At 38.9% G+C, this 18,469-nt stretch overlaps 1 protein-coding gene across 5 annotated transcripts in view; it reads left to right on the forward strand.

The window, feature by feature from the left end:
* MYO1B (myosin IB) overlaps positions 1-18,469 on the forward strand; it is a 203,599-nt gene that overhangs the window by 140,402 nt on the left and 44,728 nt on the right. For all 5 annotated transcript variants that reach the window (XM_056111658.1, XM_056111657.1, XM_056111656.1 and 2 more), the window contains exons 13-15: positions 383-448; positions 11,854-11,958; positions 13,880-13,942. In XM_056111658.1, the coding sequence (XP_055967633.1) occupies positions 383-448; positions 11,854-11,958; positions 13,880-13,942 (234 nt within the window). The remainder of the gene's footprint in view (positions 1-382; positions 449-11,853; positions 11,959-13,879; positions 13,943-18,469) is intronic.

The following is an 18,469-nucleotide window of genomic DNA, read 5'->3' on the forward strand; positions in this document are numbered from 1 at the left end:
AGTCTTTGCAAAGTTCCTCTGAGAATCAGCATCCCAGATCTTGGTTGTGCCTCACCCACGAGTTGTAGACCTTTGACTGAATAGGTCACATGACTTCTCTACTTCCAGTATACTCTTCAATAAAATGAGGGTACTGGACTAGATGGTATTGAATGGCCCTTGCTATAGTAAGATTCAGTGATCTTTTTCATAATTATTTTAGTAATAGATAGAAATTTCACTATTACTAAAATAATCCCATCTCACATGTTAAGAAACATCCAAATCATAGTCATTCTCTTGGTTATGAATACAGTCAACCTAAATACATTTGTGCTCTATAATTTTTAGTATTATGTTGCATGCCTAAATTGGCTCATTTATTTGGAACTTTTTTTTAAAGGCACAAACAAAAGTGAGAAAGAAGGTCATGGGTGTTTTGGACATTTATGGCTTTGAGATTTTTGAGGTAAGTTTTTTTCTGTATTTCGTATTACCTTTGTTAATTTGGAACAGAATTTTGAAACTATAACCTATGTTCAAATGTAATGATGCAAGTGTGCGTCATTAGTGGGAGAGTGAGCATTTTAGAGTCAGCACTATTTTAAAATAATTTCTTATAGCAGTACTTGACTTTTTAAATTAAAAATTCAAAACTCTTACCATGAAATTTCCAACAAGGTGTATGTATGGATATTATTCCTGTAGCCCTTCATTCAGTGGTAGATTGCTTGGAAACTGAGGCAGGATGGTGCCTTGGACAAAAGCCAAGAATAGAAGAGCCAAATGGGGGCCATGGCCTGGCCAGGCCGATGTTTTCATCTCCATGTGACTTGGGGAGAATTATTTGAGCATGCATGGAAATCATCGTGGCGCATGGTTCTACAGTAGAGGGTGAACTAATTTCTGCTGACACTCATAATGATATTTTAAAGATCCTATGCTCATTGCAGTATTCAAATATCCTGTACTTATTTGAGAGTTTCTTGTTTACCTTCAGTCTAGCTTTGACATTTAGAAGCTGCTATGAGGACCTTTTCAAACATTCTTCTTACTTTTATGAATGATATTTTAGTTGGTTCAGGAAGATAATGCATAGATCGGTTTCCTTCTTCCTAAATTCTACCCCACAAATAAAGATTTATGAAATTCTTTAAATAATGAAGTCCTGCCCAGAATAACTACCCAAAGAATTTATGTGGTCTAAATGACCAAATTCACAGAATCATGGAAATACAATCAGACATTCCTTGCAGCAAACTTTTTTACCATAAAGAGTATTTTCTTACTCAGTTTTGTGATAGTCCCTCCTCCTGCTTGATTGTATTCCATATTAAATAGCTATTGTTAAATAATAATTAAGGGCTAACTAGGCAAACATTGTGGTAAATGCTTCGTATGTAATTACTCCATCTTCACAATAACCCCCTGTGTTAGCTAGTTACTATTATTCCTGTTTTACAGAAGAGCAAGTGAGATTGAAAGTCCAGTAATTCCCCAAGGTTTTATGACCACTAAGTGGTAGACCAGAGCTTAACCCTTTCAGTATTGCTAATAATAAAAGATCTGCTAAAGCGTGCACTGTTACTCAGTTTTTTTTCCATCATAGCCCCTTTGACTTTGTTTTCCTCTGGTTGGCTGCCTCGTCTCGTGTCATCGCCCCGAATGTATGCCATTTTCATCTGTGACTACTTTGGAGTATCTTGGGGTCCCAACAATCTTATTGCCCCTTGATTGAGAAACACTGTGCTGAAGGGCATTTTCCATTTCCTGAATGCACAGAGTTCTTATCCAAAAACTAGAAAAATCGCTCAGTCTCTTACACTTCCGGTTTCTGCACCACTGTCATCACTCCAAGTCTGGTCAGTAGTAGGAGTACTATCACTCCAGCCCCTTCCCTCAACATTGTTACTGGACTGTATAAAAATGCCTGCATTGGGGCTGGAGCAAAAGCACAGTGGGTAGGGCATTTGCCTTGCACACAGCTGACCCGGGTTTGATTTCCAGCATCCCATATGGTCTCCTGAGCACTGCCAAGAGTAATTCCTGAGTGCAGAGCCCAGAGTAACCTCTGTGCATCGCCTGGTGTGACCCAAAAAGCAAAAAAAAAAAAAAATTGTCTCTCTAAATGTTTTTTCTTTGTTCAAAGGAATTACTCAGTACTTCTCAAACGTAGCCTTACAGTGGACTTTTGAAAGCTTAGAAGTCCAGTCTATAACCCAGACCTGTAGAGCAGAGTCTCCAGGTATGGGGCCCTGGCAGTCACAGTGTTATATTAATTTTTATTATTTTAAAATATTCACTTTAAATGTATTTTATTGATATTGGAGGGTTGAACCTAGGACCTCACATGTGCACGGAATGTGTTTTACCACTTGTGTTGCATCCCTAGTCCTTAGCAACAGTATTTTTACAGCCCCAGGTGATGCAGCGTGCAGGGAACAGTGAGACTATGGGAGCAGACAGGGGTCTCCAGAGGGAACTAAGTTCCAAGCATATGTGCTGCTCTTGCTGCTTGGCCTCTGCATGAAATGCCCCTGATGAATATCTAGTCTCATGGATAGTTTGTTCCCCCTCGACCTCATCTGTGTATCATCTGTGTATATACAATAGACCCAAAACAAATAGGTGACCTTTTTTAAAAAAACTTTTTTAAACAGAGAGTTTTCTCCAACACATCATAGCCAATCTTAGGAGGTCCATAAAATCATCAGAAGTTAATGGGCTAACAGTTTAATTTTGATTTGGCTTCTTTTTACAGTTTCATGAGAAAATTAAGATATGTTTCTCCTAAGTAATTATTCTGTTCATCTTCCTCTCTTAACTATCTCAGATTGATCTTTCAGAATCTTAATTTTTAATAGCCTGCTTTTTATTACTTATAAATAGATTTGCTTGGGGGAAAGCAGGATGAAGATTTGGTTTTGAACTTTAGTTACTTTTACATGCTTTTTGGGGCAGAACTAAAATGTTATTTATATACACTCCCCAGATGACAGAGTTTATTTTCCTGAAATCTCAGCAGAATTAAAACTCAGAAATGGAAACATCCATGAGTCCATAGCACTGAATACTAGAAATTTAAAGATTTTAAAAGTCCCTCAAGCTGAGGGTCAAAGGGTCAAAGTATGACATAGGAAGGAATATTCAGAAATCACAACAGAGCAGAAATGGAAATTTCTGTGATATTGTTCAGACAACTGAAAATGTGCGGAGACTCAAGTGATAGACTGTAGAGACAATTCTGGCATTGTTCCTCAGGGAAATTAAAGGATTGTGGGTTCTGCCTTTTAGAACGTCCAAGGTATCTCTTTAAAAAACTGTACAGTAAAGGTTCAGAATGTTTTTTATTCACTGTTTCTAAATGTGCTTAGTGACCCTGTCATCATTTCCATGAAAACATTTTCAGCTAACTTGCTAGAAACCTTTATTTCACTTTAGTCTGTCTCTAAAAGGAAGAGGGAAGCCAGTGCATTCAACCATGGGATGATGGCATATGAATTTGCAGAACATTCCTGGACTAGCTGGTAAACAGACCTGTCCTACCAGTGCATCTGGTATGACGTGTGTTTAGAAAACAGATTAGTGGACACTGATATCACAAATAAGATGAAGTGAATTGAAATTTTTAGAGGAGAAAAATTCAGCTATATATCTTGGAAGCTATATATATCATGAGTTCTGTTTCACAAGGATCAAGAATTTTTTTTTAATTTTTTAAATTTTATTGAATCACCGTGAGATAGTTACAGGCTTTCATGTTTGGGTTACAATCACACAATGATCAAATACCCACCCCTCCACCAGTGCACATTCCCGACCCCCAATAGCCCCAGTATATCCCTCCTTTCCCACCCTCCCCCTGCCTCCATGGAAGACATGATTCCCCATAATCTCTCTCTAATTTTGGGCATTATGGTTTGCAATACAGACCCTGAGAGGTTATCATGTTTGATCCTTTTCTGAGAGCAACACCAGGAGAATTACTCCATAACTTAGAGGCCAGCTGGGTATTCTAGGGGAAAGGACAATTCAGATAGAAAGGGGAACACCAAGTGGAGGGTGTTTGGAGGATCCTCCCAGGAGGGGAGATGCAGGTTGAAAGTAGACTGGACTGAACATGTTCGCCACTCAATGCCTCTTTGGCTGATCACAGCGCCCAGGAGGAGAGAGAGAACAGGGGGGAATGCCCTGCCACAGTGGCAGGGGGGGATGGGGGGATGGGAGGATGGGGGGGGAGGGATATTATCCTGGTGGTGGAAAATGGGCACTGGTGGAGGGATGGGTATTTGATCGTGGTATGACCGAGATCCAAGCACAAAAATTTGTAAATCTACAACTGTACCTCATGGTGTTTCACTAATAAAAAAGAAAAAAAAAAGGATCAAGAATTTTTATCCAAACACCTATCCACTACAGAACTGAGTTTGGATATTCTTATAATTTAAAATATGGCCTTTTATATCTGTGTAATATTTATAGCATACTCATAAGTAAAGTAAAGTAAAGGCCCTCCCGTTGATCATCGATTTGCTCGAGCGGGCCCAGTAACATCTCCATTGGAGACTTTGTTGTTACTGTGTCTGGCATATCGAATACTCTCGGTAGCTTGCCGGGCTCTCCGAGAGGGGCGGAGGAATCGAACTCGGGTCGGCCATGTTGGCTGCATGCAAGGCAAACGCCCTACCCGCTGTGCTATCGCTCCAGCCCTTAATAAGTGTTATTTTAAAAACAAAAAAAATTCAGGAGCAGGAGAGATAGTTCAGCAGGTAAAGCTTTTGGCTTTGCTTGTGGCCAACTTGGGTTCTGCTCCCAGCTGTGTTCTGTTCGGGACCACCTGGAGTAATGGTCCCAAACACAGAGCCAGGAGTAAGCCCTGAGCACTGTTGGGCATGACACAAAGGCAACAGAAGAAAAAAATTTCAGAACTAAGAGGAATGATTTGAATTGAATCATCTTATTGTTATTCATCAGATAGGAATTAAATTTGATAGGCAGTTTAGTGGGAATGTCTAATGCTGAATGTCTTGAAAGCCAAACCAGTGCTACAGTGAACATTCTATTTTTTATTTGCTTAAGCAAGTTCATTCATCTTGCCCTTCTGAACCACACTGAAGTCACCCATGTGTCCTAGAGGTGTGCTGGGCTTGATGTAGTGGTTGTCCCAAATTAAGCCAACTAATAGCTCGGCAAAAGTTAATGTAGCCTGGTAAGTCTTTTCATTATGGTTTTCTAAAATGTTTTTAAAAGAAAACTGATTGTGGTTACATGCAACACATTCTGTTTTAAGCTTTTGAATTTTGTTTTTATGGGTTACAAAGCTTTAGAGTTGAAGAGAAAGGGTGCAGTTTAAAATAGATTTTAGAATGCAAATGGAAAGATTAAAATAGTTCATAATATTATGTACATAATTATTCTTGCTATAACTTAAAAACAGATTTTGAAAAAATAAGCAGTGCCTTGTACTATAATTTTTTTCCTGTGTACCATATTTTTGAGTGCTTATCTCAAAGAAGGATGTTATATATTTAAAGGAGGTTCTCTAAAACTTTAACCATCCCTGCAATTGTGTGAATGTAAAAAATATCATATTCAATGTTTTTCTCATTTGAGGAAGTTGAATATCTGAAAATTAAGGAGTTCTTGATCTTTTCCCAATTTTTGACATTATAACTTTGTAAAAACAGGCTGTTATTCAGGTTAAGTGCGTGATATTTTTCTATAGAGACAGCATTTGAGTGGAGATAGCTCTAAAGCCTTCAAGTACAGGCTTGCTAGGATTGACAGCACGTTTCAAAGCAGTGACCCTGCACTGACAGTCTTATAGATTTTAAATAAATATAACTTATATTTATGATGCAAGACTCTGTGTGTGCAAGTTACAGCAACCCCACCCCCAGCTATTATATACAGTGTTAGACTTCAATTGAAAGCATTAAACCATTAGGGAACACCAATAAAAATAGGTAACAGTACTTGGCGGGGCATGGGGGGGGCACTCTCAATAGTATTTGGGTTATTTGCTCTGCCAGCAGTCAAACCTGGGTCTTCTATATGCATTATAGTCCATTGAGTTATCTCCCTTGCTCTAGTACTTTTTATTTTAATAAACTGTGGTCTTTCTATTTTAACCACTGCACTGTTTCCCTACATACGATATCCACCTGCAAACGTTAACTACTACAATAAAGATGGAGATGACAGGATCCCGTTTATTTTACCATCTTCCTTTCAATATTTATTGCTCTTAAAGAGCGATATCCTAAAGATACAAATGTCTCTTAAAAAGCGGACATTATCATTAACCTCTTTTATTGCTTTGGAAGATACAGACATTAGCAGGTGGTATTTTATGCCTGGGTGGGAGGGGTCACACAGTGGTGCTCAAGGGATTGTGTCGTGCTGGGGATCCACCCTGGGGCTCCTGCAAACAAAGTGACCACTCTGGCCCATTGAGCCCCTCCCCTGGGCTTGTAAGTGATATTTTTTCATCTTTCAAGATCTTTCCAGTGGAAAGTTCATCATTGATACTTAGGAATGAACACTGTTGGGGTGTGATTTTCTTTCACATGTTGTTGAAAAGGATGGACTCAAACTCTAGAATTCTGAAGAAACCCAAGTTTTAAATTTTGTCATATTCTACATTGTAGAGTAAGTGCCTACTGCTACCCTCAGTAAATATGTAGTAGAACTGTCTAGAGACAAGTGCCTTGTTTGCCTGCGCTCTCTATAGCAGTCCTCTAGCACAGAGTAATTTTAAGCTTCATTCAAGAGGATCATATCATGGAAAATTGTATTCCATGTTTTCATCCCTATGGTGTGCACTCGATATACTGGTTTGAAGATGTTCTTGAAAGTTTATAGTTTTGTCCCTCAGTCTTCATTGATAAATGTGAATTAAACCAGTGTTCTCTTTCATTTATTTTTTTATTGAGGTATCATAGCTGACAGTACTACTAAAGTTATTTCCTATTTGCAGAGATACTACACCAATTCCTTCCAGTATTTCAGGGTCCCTTCTCCATTATTACACATAGAACAATGTCCTTCAACAACTGTTTCATAGACCAATGCTCATCTGCAGGTGTAGAAAGGTTGATCTTTGATCTTTGATCTACCAACTAGGTTATAACTGTTGGTGGACTGCTATGACGGATAGGTGCTGATCCACAGACTGAAAGAGGTTGAAGAACAGTGAGGTAGACACTGGATAAAATAAACCCATACATGGAGCATGGATAGAAAAGTGAAGAAAAGTGGAGAAGGGATGAATCATTTCTTGGGAGCCTTTTCTCACTTCCTCCTTTGGAGACTGAGTCATGAGATCAAAACATGGGAGAATGTTCAGCTCAGGGTTTGCAGGCCACCCCTACCCTTCTTATCAAACCTAATACAATTGTCCGAATACTAAGTTTCTTTCTGAACCTTTATCTTCCTCTGATAGTTCCTAGACCCAGGTTGCATATTTTACTAAGGTGAGAGGGATTCAAGGGAGAAACCTGGTCATGTTTAATGACTGCATAAATGGAGCAATGCTTTGAACCTGTGTCTGTTGCAGCTGTATCAGTGCTTCCCAGGTTGTTTTTAATTTTTTGCAATTTATAAATTTCTGCAAGTTGCTTTTCATGACTTTGGAAGTCTCATTTCCCTCAAAACTTGACAGTGAGTGAAGCATAGATCAAAAGAAATTTGACTACATTTCTTTTCCTTAGTAATAATCACCTTGGTGAATCGTGACATGTTTTGGAATCTGTGGGTTATGCTTTTCATTAATGTTCACATATCATACGGGAAAAATAGTTGGATTCTGTCACTTCTTTTGGAGGGAGCAGAGGGATTTGGCCACAACAGGGGTGCTCAGTGTGTACTCCTAGCTCTGCACTCAGGGATCACTTCTGGTGAGGGATAGGGAACCATATATGGTGCCGGGAAGCAAATCTGAGTCTACTCCATACAGCCAAGGACCCCACCCACTGTACCATCTCTCCAGCCCCTCTGTCACCTAGTATTTGGAAGATTGACAGGGTAGGTTGCTATGACAAGAGGGGAAGTGTTTTTGTATGGAGGAGGATCTCTTCATTCTTTCGCTGACATTCCAACTGTCGCTATAATGGTCCCCGAGAGCCTATTTCACACACCTATTTTTCCTAAAGATTTGTAATTAGAGAAGCATTAGATTCACATGTATTAGGACTTCAAGAAATTTGACTGGTGTTTCATTACTTCAACTAAATCTTATTCGATTATCCTCATAAGTAGCTCTTGACAGAGCCCCAGTTCAACACACCACATCTAGGAATTGTGCTCGTCTTTTAATTGATCAGATCTTCACCTTGATTTAAAGTTTTAAGCCAATCAGAAATAGGGCTGGAATGGTACGATCTGTCATCTGCACCGATTAATAACTCTGAATGAGTATTTCCTTTTAGAAGTTTATTGCAAATGATGAACTGACTGCATTTTGTGTAATCTGTCCCCTTTTGCACCAGAATGCAGTAAGTATGAACTGTTTGCAGTGGCGCTCTGTTGCATGCTCCCGTGTTAATAGCTTCTCCAGCTGTGTGAATTTCACAGTAAATGGCCTTTGATTAACTATGTGAAATACAGAATTCAGGAGTGTTTTTTCCTCCTCCTTTTAATTGTGAGGAATGTTAACTTGACTCCATCTATTATGCTTTAAGTGTGAAGCTTTGCCTCTGGTTCCTAATCTGCTTGTTGTGTATTTCATAGTCTTGTTCAAGAAATGTACTGCAAACTGTCCACAGAATGGGTCTAAAGATGCCATTTTCTCTTGCCTTCTTCCTCCTCATTGATTTTCGTTTCAAGATTCAGCATAGTTTTGTTTAAACAGCTTCATGGGCATAGACTTGACAAATAATAGGAGATATTTATTCTATGAATTTATTTTCTTAAATATCAAAAAATGAAAAAGTTCAAATATTTTTGCATATAAGTCATTAAAATGTATTATGTTTTCTTTTTGTGGTAATGGTATTACATGAGGAAATATTTTACCAGAGCAAGAAAACCAGACATCCTCCTATATGAAGTGGACTTATGCCCATAATAGTACTATAAGGCATCTGTACCAATTGACTTCAGTTTTTGTTAAGCTCTGAGGATTGGAACACATGATTTTTAAAATTTTATGGGAAATGAGTACTAGGAGGAAATCCCTTTTATGTCTCAGACTAGATTTGTTCCAAAGATTAGTACTAAAGTACGCACATCGGAAAAACTCTTCAGGGATTAAAAATTTTGAAACAACTTTTTAATCCTTGACTATGTTTTAACATTAAAAGATCAACACTGGTGTCATTTATGGCTGAGAATTAAAATTTTCCTCAAATTAGTGACTTATTCACAATTACAGTATACTGAACCAACTTCTAGGGAACAAAAATATTGTCAGATTTATTATTGTAAATATTTCAAGATTTGTCTTCGGTGGACTACAGTTTCTTTTGATAGATGAACTTTAAAAGTACTTAACCCTTTAGCTTTCATCATTTCTGTAGAGCTGAAGATCAGTTGCTTGTATTCATAGGGTGTGGCAAATTTCATTTCTGCCATTGCACATAGACTTTCATAACCTCCCTTCAGTGAGAGGGTGATGAGTCAGTCAGGTTTTCAGTGATGGAGTCATACCATTCCTCACTCCCAGCACCACTCTTTGTAGAGGTGTGGAAAGGTGGGGGTAGAGGTGAAAATAGCATTTGGTTACCTGATCTGCCTCTTCCTGGATGGTGTAGTTCATTGGTGAAGTGTGTTTACACAGAAGACATGCATTTTGTGTGTTCGCTATGTGCAGCAGTATGTCGGGTCCTGTGAATTGTTCACGACTGGTGTGGGCATGACTCTTTTCCGTCAGGATTAATAGGAGAAAACATGATGTGAAGGTGAAACCCCTGAGAATGATGACAGGTAAATGTGTGAATCTTATGAGAGGACAGATTGTTCCTAGCTAGGGATATTTTGATGTGTTTAATCCCTCAGGTTCCCATTTTATTCCCTCATTCACCCTCATTCTCGAATCAAATGCATTTATTGACTACACACTAGATAGATATAAGGTGCTCTGTAAGGTATGGGTGCACTTCATTGAAGTACACATAGCCAACTGTTGCCTTAAGAATTCAATCTTAGTGAGGCAGATAAATAGGAAACTAATCTTATGTGTATCCAAATATGCATAGATAGCATTTTTTTTCTTTTATCTTTTGAGAACTGGTGCTGCTCAGGGCTTACTCCTGGCAGTGATTAGGAGACTATATGGGGTGCTGGGGGGGATTGAATTGGGGTTGGCAGCATGCAAGGCAAGCACCTTAGCCCCTGTATGATTTCTCCAGCTCAGCATAATTTTTTAAAGGGCTGGTGTATAAGAGTCAAAATGTGGGATTGGACCTCAGTGAGAAGGAATCCGTAGTTAGATGAGAAAGACTTTCTTGAACTCTAAAGTTTCAATTTTCATTTTTTAAAAAACTTCAATATATTTTTGTTCCATTTTTTTTCAAAATTTATTTTATTAAAGCACCATGAGTTACAAAGTTATTCATAGCTGGGTTTTTACATACAGCATTTTTATCATTGATCACACCACCAGTGTCAACTTCCCTCGACCAGTGTTCCCAGTTTCTCTCTCCTACTTCCTGACCCAAGCCCTAGCTTGCCATCCATTTTTTTATTTAATCGAATCACAATTTCGTGACATACAGTTACAAAGCTTTCATGATTGAGTTTCAGTCATAACATGATAGAACACCCATCCATCCCTTCATCAGTGTACATTTTCCACTAGCAATGTCCCCAGTATCCCTCCCGCCACCCTCACTTTTACCCTAATCCCTGCCTCTATAGCAGACAGTTTCCTTCTTTTTCTCTCTACTTTTGGGCATTATGGTTTGAAATACAGATACTGAGAGACCATCATGTTTGGTCCTTTGTCTACTTTCATCACACATCTCCCATCCCGAGCAGTCCCTCCAACCATCATTGACTTAGTGGTCCCTTCTCTATTCTAACTGCCTTCTCTCTTTCCTGCCATCTTGACAGGCACTTTTTAAGTTTGGCTATTAAAAGCACATGAAAATATTCTCATCATCACTTATTATTAGGGAAATCCGAATCAAGATAACAATGAGATATCATCTCACATTGGTGAGAATTGCACATATCAAAAATAATGGGAACAATGTGTTAGTGGGGCTGTGGTGAAAAAGGAACTTTCATCTGCCGTTGGTGGGAATGTTGTCTGGTTCAACCCCAGTGGGAACCAGTATGGAGGGTTCTCATAAAATTGAGCTGACGTACAATCCAGCAATTCCACTTTTGGGTATCTATCCCCAGGACAGAAAAGCATTCATCCAAAAGAACATATGCACATCATTATTCATTGTAGCACTCAGTACAATAACTAAAATTTGAAATCAGCCCAGGTGTCCAACAATAGAGTAGTAGATCATGAAGATGTGGTATATATACACAGTGAAGTACGATGCAGCTGTAGAGCTTCAGCTTTAGAATGGAATAAGGAGTTGATTGACAGATTCTTTGAATATCACTGTTATAGTGTCTGAGTCTTCAAAGTAAAAGTATTTGAAAAATGTTGTTTTCATATGTGGGGTACTTCTTTGTCAACCGAAAGTCTTCATCTTTCCAATACTGCATCACTTGTGTATACTTCAATACTTTTTTTTTCCCCTTTGGTTCACAAGTCATTTCTGAAGTGCCCGTGTGATGTGCAAGCCTCTGTCTCAGGAGCCATGTGCTAAGCCACAGTTAAATTGCAAGCCAGTGTGTGATGTTTTTGTAGATTGAGATATCGTCATGTCATTGATACAGAGTATAAGATTTATTTTCATTTTTTTCCCATAGGACAACAGCTTTGAGCAGTTCATTATTAACTATTGTAATGAAAAGCTGCAACAAATCTTCATTGAACTTACACTTAAAGAAGAGCAGGAAGAGTATATACGGGAGGTACAGTTGAAACTTTAAAAATTATTCTTATAATGGTTTGTGAGACCAGCATATATGACCCTAATATCAGATTTTTTAACATGTAACCATATTGTGTCTATGTTTTTTGGGGATATGATATATAAGTTTATTCAAGATGTTCTTGCTGCTGTGCTACTAGTATTCCAAACAATAGTCAACACATAGTAGTAGGAGCTCAATTAATGTTATTTGACAAACTAAGGTCTCATTGGATGCCAATACAGTGATATAAAATATAGTGTGGTGAAAAAATAGTCTGAAGTGAATGCAGGAACAACAATGGTCAATTTCCATATGAGGAAATAAAAAGGAACAAACTCCATTAACACAGATGACTCTTAGGTGCTTTATACTAAATAAAAGACATTGTGCTCAAAAAACTATGTACATTCTAGATAATTCAATTTCCATGTGGTTCTGGTGAGGGCAAAGCTGTAGAGATAGTAGTCAGCAACCATGAGAGATTTTGAGTGCTAAGCTGTTGGAGGGAATTTGGAGGACTAAATGTGCTGATGGTTATGATATTTTGCTTTCCCAAAATGCAAGAGAACTATATATCCCAAACATTGTGTCACTGTTTTATATAAATTTGGTATTTGAGTTTTATTTAATCTTAAAGATGTTGATTTCCTAAAATTTCCTAATGAAACTAGGTAATATTTATTGAGCACTTACTATTGTCAGACATTGTTCTGATGTTCTGTATAAATTATCTCATATACTATAATTTTAAAATAGTCAAAAGTAAAGCTTACATAGTCCTTTCAACCTTAATTCTAAAACATACATGATTTTCACTCTTCATTATCTTAGAAATAATTTGAATTATTTCAGTATATCTGTATTTTTGTTCTTTCCATTTATTTGTTTTAATCCTTTAGGAGTTAAACCTTAAATAATTTTCTTTATTTTTTTTATAGTGTCTCATTATCTCATGAAGGACATTATATTCTCTGGTTCTCATTGTAGGTTTTTATAATTTGACTAATCCCCAGTGGTTTAGTAAAATAATCCATTCACTTAAAAGCTAAATCATAAATGCTTCATCTGTTTTAGAAACGTTTTACACTTGTCTGGCACCTTTTGGTAACATAAACATCCTAAAAGCCAGATTCATTCTCTTCCTGTCTTCTCATCATAAAGAGAATGCCCAGACTTTGATCTGTTACTTAAAACAGTTTGTCTAAAACACTTCTAAGAGTATATAGGAAGATTCCTCACTTGCCGTATGAATGAAATTTCTTCCTCTTGGAAGAAAAAGCCGTGTTTACACTTACGGGCAGGCGGGTGAGCAGATGCAGAAGGATTGTCTTTGGCAGTGCAGATTTGGCTTTGTAGCGAACAGTAGATTCAGTGCACAGGTTTTTGTGAGTCATTATGTTTGAACAACTTTGACTTAGCACTTGACTTTTTTTTAATGCTGAAAGAATTAACTGCTCCACGGCATGGGACTGGCTAAAATTAATTTTTTCTTGTGATTACAAATTAAGAACAGAAACATCTAGGCCCAAGATTCTTGGGATCAAGTTCTGACTTATTTCCTTATAAACATTGTAAATATACACAAAGTAATATTGACCCAAGGGCTTGTTGAGTAAATGCTTGGCTCCAGGCCAGGGAAGTGCATGGGAAATTGCCACAGATGGGAGAGTGGAATGGGAGACAATCCCAGGGCAGGTCAAGGGTGCACATTTCAATCAGATCATGTTGAGGGTGCATGGCTGCACTAAGAAAGTTTTGGGAACTAGAAAATGGTATTTATGGTTCTAAAGACAGTGTTTTCTAAAGACAGTGTTCAGAAAGAAAGCAAAGTGTGGTTAAAGGAGCAAAATCCTCTTACAGACAGTGGTTTTGTGGCATCTTTCTGTGAAATTTGATTTTTTTCTGTCTTGTTTTTCAGGACATAGAATGGACACATATTGAGTATTTCAATAACGCTATCATTTGTGATCTCATAGAAAATGTGAGTACTGAGTATGACTTTTTAAAGAATTTCTTAGCATATGATACACTCTTTAAATTGATTTCTCTGCTTTTAATGTCAAGTTTTGGTATGTTAACACCTGTTGTATTCCAGTGACTTTTTTTATACCCTTTATTAGTCCTTCACAGTCCTTATGTGCACACAATCGGACATTTTGATAATTAGCTAGTATCATTCAATCCTGCTTCCTGGCACAGAGCCTGTGCATGATAGTCAGATACCCTGAGCTATTCCGGTCTTACCAGTGTGCTAGGAGCCCAGGTCTGATTCCCACCCAGCTCCTGGGAATGTGAGTGTAAAGCAGAGGAGCTGACATAAAGACTGGGCCAGATGAAACATTTGTTGAATGTCTTAAGAACTTTAGCAGCCTTTTAAAATATTATTCAGTGGGGGCCAGAGCAATAGTAGGGCATTTAACTTACATGTGGCCAACCCAGGGTCATCCCTGGCATCCCATATGGTCCCCCAAGCACCGCCAGGATTAATTCCTGAGTGCAGAGCCAGGAGTAACCCCTGAGGATAGCTGGGTGTGACCCAAAAAAGTAAAATAAATAAATAAATAAAATACTATTCAGTGGATATTATCAACAAGATAATTGTTTGTGAGGATACAGAGAAAAGGAAACCCTTTATGCATTATTGATAGGAGTAAAATTGTTGCAGCTGCTATGGAAAACAGTGTGGGCGTTTCTCAAATTAAAAGTGGAACAATCATATGATCCAACAGTTTACCTTATGGATATGTTTCTAAAGAAAATGGAATTGGGGTATGGGAGAGGTGATAACTGTATTCCCTAGTTTATTGCTACATTATTCACAATTCGAAGCATGGAAGCAACATAAGTTTCTACAGATAAATGAAGAAGGTAAGGTATATGAGTATATATAATAAATGTACATATATATTTTAATGGAATATTCAGCATTAGAAAAAAGGCAGTTCTGCCACTGATAACATGAATAAACCATGAGGGCTTTATGCTCAGTAAAATAAGGAAGACCGGAAGAGACAGGTATCATATATTACTGCTTTATGGAATCAAAAAATACCAAACTCATGGGACTAGAGTAGAGTGGTGGCTGCTAGGAACTGGGGGAACGGAAAGGTGTTGGTCAAGGGTTTAAATAGTTACATGAAAAATCAGATCTGGGCATTTACTGTACCAAAACGGTGAATATTGTCATAGTGAATACAATATGGCTGGATTGTATCTCAAACAGTGAGGCAGTAGATCATAAATATTCTAATGCAAAAAAGGTAATTACTCCTTCATGATGGAAATGTTAAATAATAATACCTGTAGGGTGACATTGCTCTGTCCTTTCTCTCTTGCCATAAGGAGTTTAGGTTTATCAGGTTATACCCATCACTGTGCTCCAGAGTCACTCCTTCGTTTATCTGTAACCACTTCTCTATCCTCTCTTCCCCAGCCAGTTAATCAGCTTTCCCCCCTAATCTATATCTGTTCATTTCTAAGGTCAGATCCTTCTAGGACACTGAAATTTTATTGTAAGTTAATATTTCCTTTCTCCTCTCCTTATGTCTTTTGAATAGTTTACTTTGAAGCAAATCATGTCCTTTTTTTATAGATACAAGAAGACCATTAATATTATGCTTTGTAACTTAGGATTTAATTGGCTCTGAATATTATTCACTCCCAGGCATCTGCTTTCTCAACTTAAGCCTCAGTTGCTCTTGTTTCCTAACACCCCAAAAGCAGGGTCCCGACAAGGGACTGAATGGACCCAGGGCAAGCGGTGAGCTACCCTGGTATTGAAATGGGCCAGGCCAAAGTGCTACGATTCTTTTTTTTTTTTTTTTGCTTTTTGGGTCACACCTGGCGATGCACAGGGGTTCCTCCTGGCTCTGCACTCAGGAGTTACTCCTGGTGGTGCTCAGGGGACCATATAGGATGCTGGGAATCGAACCCGGGTCGACCGTGTGCAAGGCAAACGCTCTACCCGCTGTGCTATCTCTCCAGCCCCAGTGCCATGATTCTTAACTATAAGTTAAGAGCTTGATCATAGACAAATGCTGTCATGATCCAAAAGTAACAATGACCCTGCTAGGGATAGGAAAGACTATCTGGCCTGAGCATTGTAGTCTGAGATCAAGACGTCCCTAGAAGAGCAATTCTATAAGCTTAAGTATTTCTTACTGTATCCATACAAAATGATTTATATTATGTATGCTTATATGTTTGTTGGACAAGGAGAGCAGAAAGACACCCATGGGATTCTGCTCTAGGGTGTGTTGTCCTGCTGAGAGAGTATCTGTCCTAGAAGCAGCTTTCCCTGTGGGAAAGAACTTTACCCCTGTTGATTGTGACCACACCTATGTGTAAGCCCCAGTTCCTCATGCTTTGGGATATAACTAGTCTGTTAGAGTGGGCTGAGGGATCAGGATCCAGACTCCAGAAGGAGAAGGAGAAAGGGGATCCGGATCCAGAATTCAGAGCGAGAAGGAGAATGAAGGGGAATCAAGGAGGAAAATGAAGTAGCATGGGGGAGGAAGAAGCAGGAGGAGAATCAGAGGAGACTGGAGATGGGAATGGAATAAACTGCAACTAAGACCGACCAGCCTGGCCCCCGTCTCCTTCCTTCGCCTGCCCATCGCCATCAACCTCCCCGGGGTAGGGGAACAGGTGTGGGACTACCGAACACCGGCAGCAGGAGAGATAGACCTCCACTGCTGCCATCCTTTTTTGAGTTTACACAAATACCTGTGACATATTCCATATGCCGAACACAGTGACAAGTGTCACAATGTACACGTTACTGGACCCTCTTGAGCAAATCAATGAACAACCGGAGGACAGTGACTGTGACTATGGTAGTAATCATTTTTCAAAGATCACGATCACGATCATTCTGTTGTTCGTCGATTGCCTCAAGCAGGCACCAATAACGTTTCCTTCTTCCTAGTCCTGAGATTTTAAAAGAGCCATATTCAATGCTCTTTCAGGGTTAAGAGAATGAGACCCATCATTGTTGCTGGTATTTGGCATATTAAGTACAACGCGGGAAGTTTGCCAGACTCTGCCTTGCGGGCAGGATACTTTCGGTAGCCTGCTGGGTTCTCCAACGGAAAAATGAGATAATAAGATGTCATGCAGCAGTGTACTTCCGGGAGCTAGGTTTTATAGTCTCTGTGTCTTGGCCATTGATGGGACCAACCTGGCGCTGGCGGCAGCTGGTGGGTGTGATGCCTACCTACTGGAAAATGGGGGATCTGGGTGGAGAAGGCCCAGTCCCAATCCAAGCAGGCTTGGAGATCTCAGCCCCGGGACCCGCATGCCTGGGTTCCTCTGCCAGTTCCTTCATGCATGAGGCTTGTCCGGTCATGTGGAAAGTGGTCTCAGCATGGCTGTGGCTGGTTCTGGAGGTCTTTGGCTGCAGGGGCTCTGCTGGGGGGGGGGGGGGGTGGGAGGAAAACTCAACCCGCCTCCCTCCAAGGGGCCCTGGTGAGGATAGCCAGGCATGGGGGCAGGAGACTGTGATGTTCTCTTCTGGGAGTTGGGTTTTATAGGGTTTTCAAAGTATGAGTGTATCAAATTAATAAATTGAACACACCTTAATCTTTACAGTGTAAAGACCAGTTGCATCTCAGTAGAACTGGAAAAAATATTAAAATCAACCAAACTATGGTGTTCAAATGAAGACAAAGGAGGATAAAGGGATGCCCTTCAGAGCTAAATTCTTTAGGATAATGAGGGAGTTGACTTTACCTTGATTTCGAGAACATGTGTAGGGAGAGAGATGGTACCCTTGACTCTATAAATGGCACTGATGGCAAAGTGGTTCAGGTGACGTAAGTATGTGTATGTGAGTGGATTAAGGCTTAAACGCCTGAAAAAGTTCTGGATGCTATATGGTAAACTTTCTGAATCCAAGATTTTTCTTTGGTACACTATAGTCTGTTGTTATATTTAAGTCAAACGTGTGAAGACTAATTTCTGTCAGAAAATGTGGAGACTTATTTTATACTCAGGTTTTCTCACTTCTGGCTTTTGTCATCACAATGTAATTTGAAACAATACAGGACCTCTTGTCTACAGTATGTTTAGCTGTCAGTGGTGGGTGTTAGATTTCAAGATTGCAAATTCAGTCTGTAACTGCCCAGAAATCACTCCCTATTCATCTTTACAAATCCTTTTCATAACTGTAATTAGCCAATATCATTTCCCTTTCTTTTTAGAAATACTCTTGAAACCTTTGATGAAATGCAATCTTAAAAACAATAAGTCATTACTATTTTTCAATTTGTTTTGAACATTTTAAGCAGGCATTAGAATGTAGCCATTGCATTTCCACCTAAACAATTCAGAATTTTAAGCTAAAATCTAGAAAATCACTGGACTTTTCTGAAAAGTTTTCTGGTAAATTTGGTGACCAATCATTTGCTTTGGAGAGTAATATCCAGAATTCATGACCGGCATGTTTTCCACCATAAACAATACATTGCACTTAATGATTACCCTTTAAGAAGCAGAATTGTGTTCCTTT

This window comes from Sorex fumeus, unplaced genomic scaffold (genome assembly GCF_029834395.1).
Source record: "Sorex fumeus unplaced genomic scaffold, SorFum_2.1 ptg000014l, whole genome shotgun sequence".
NCBI classification, from domain to species: Eukaryota; Metazoa; Chordata; class Mammalia; order Eulipotyphla; family Soricidae; genus Sorex; species Sorex fumeus.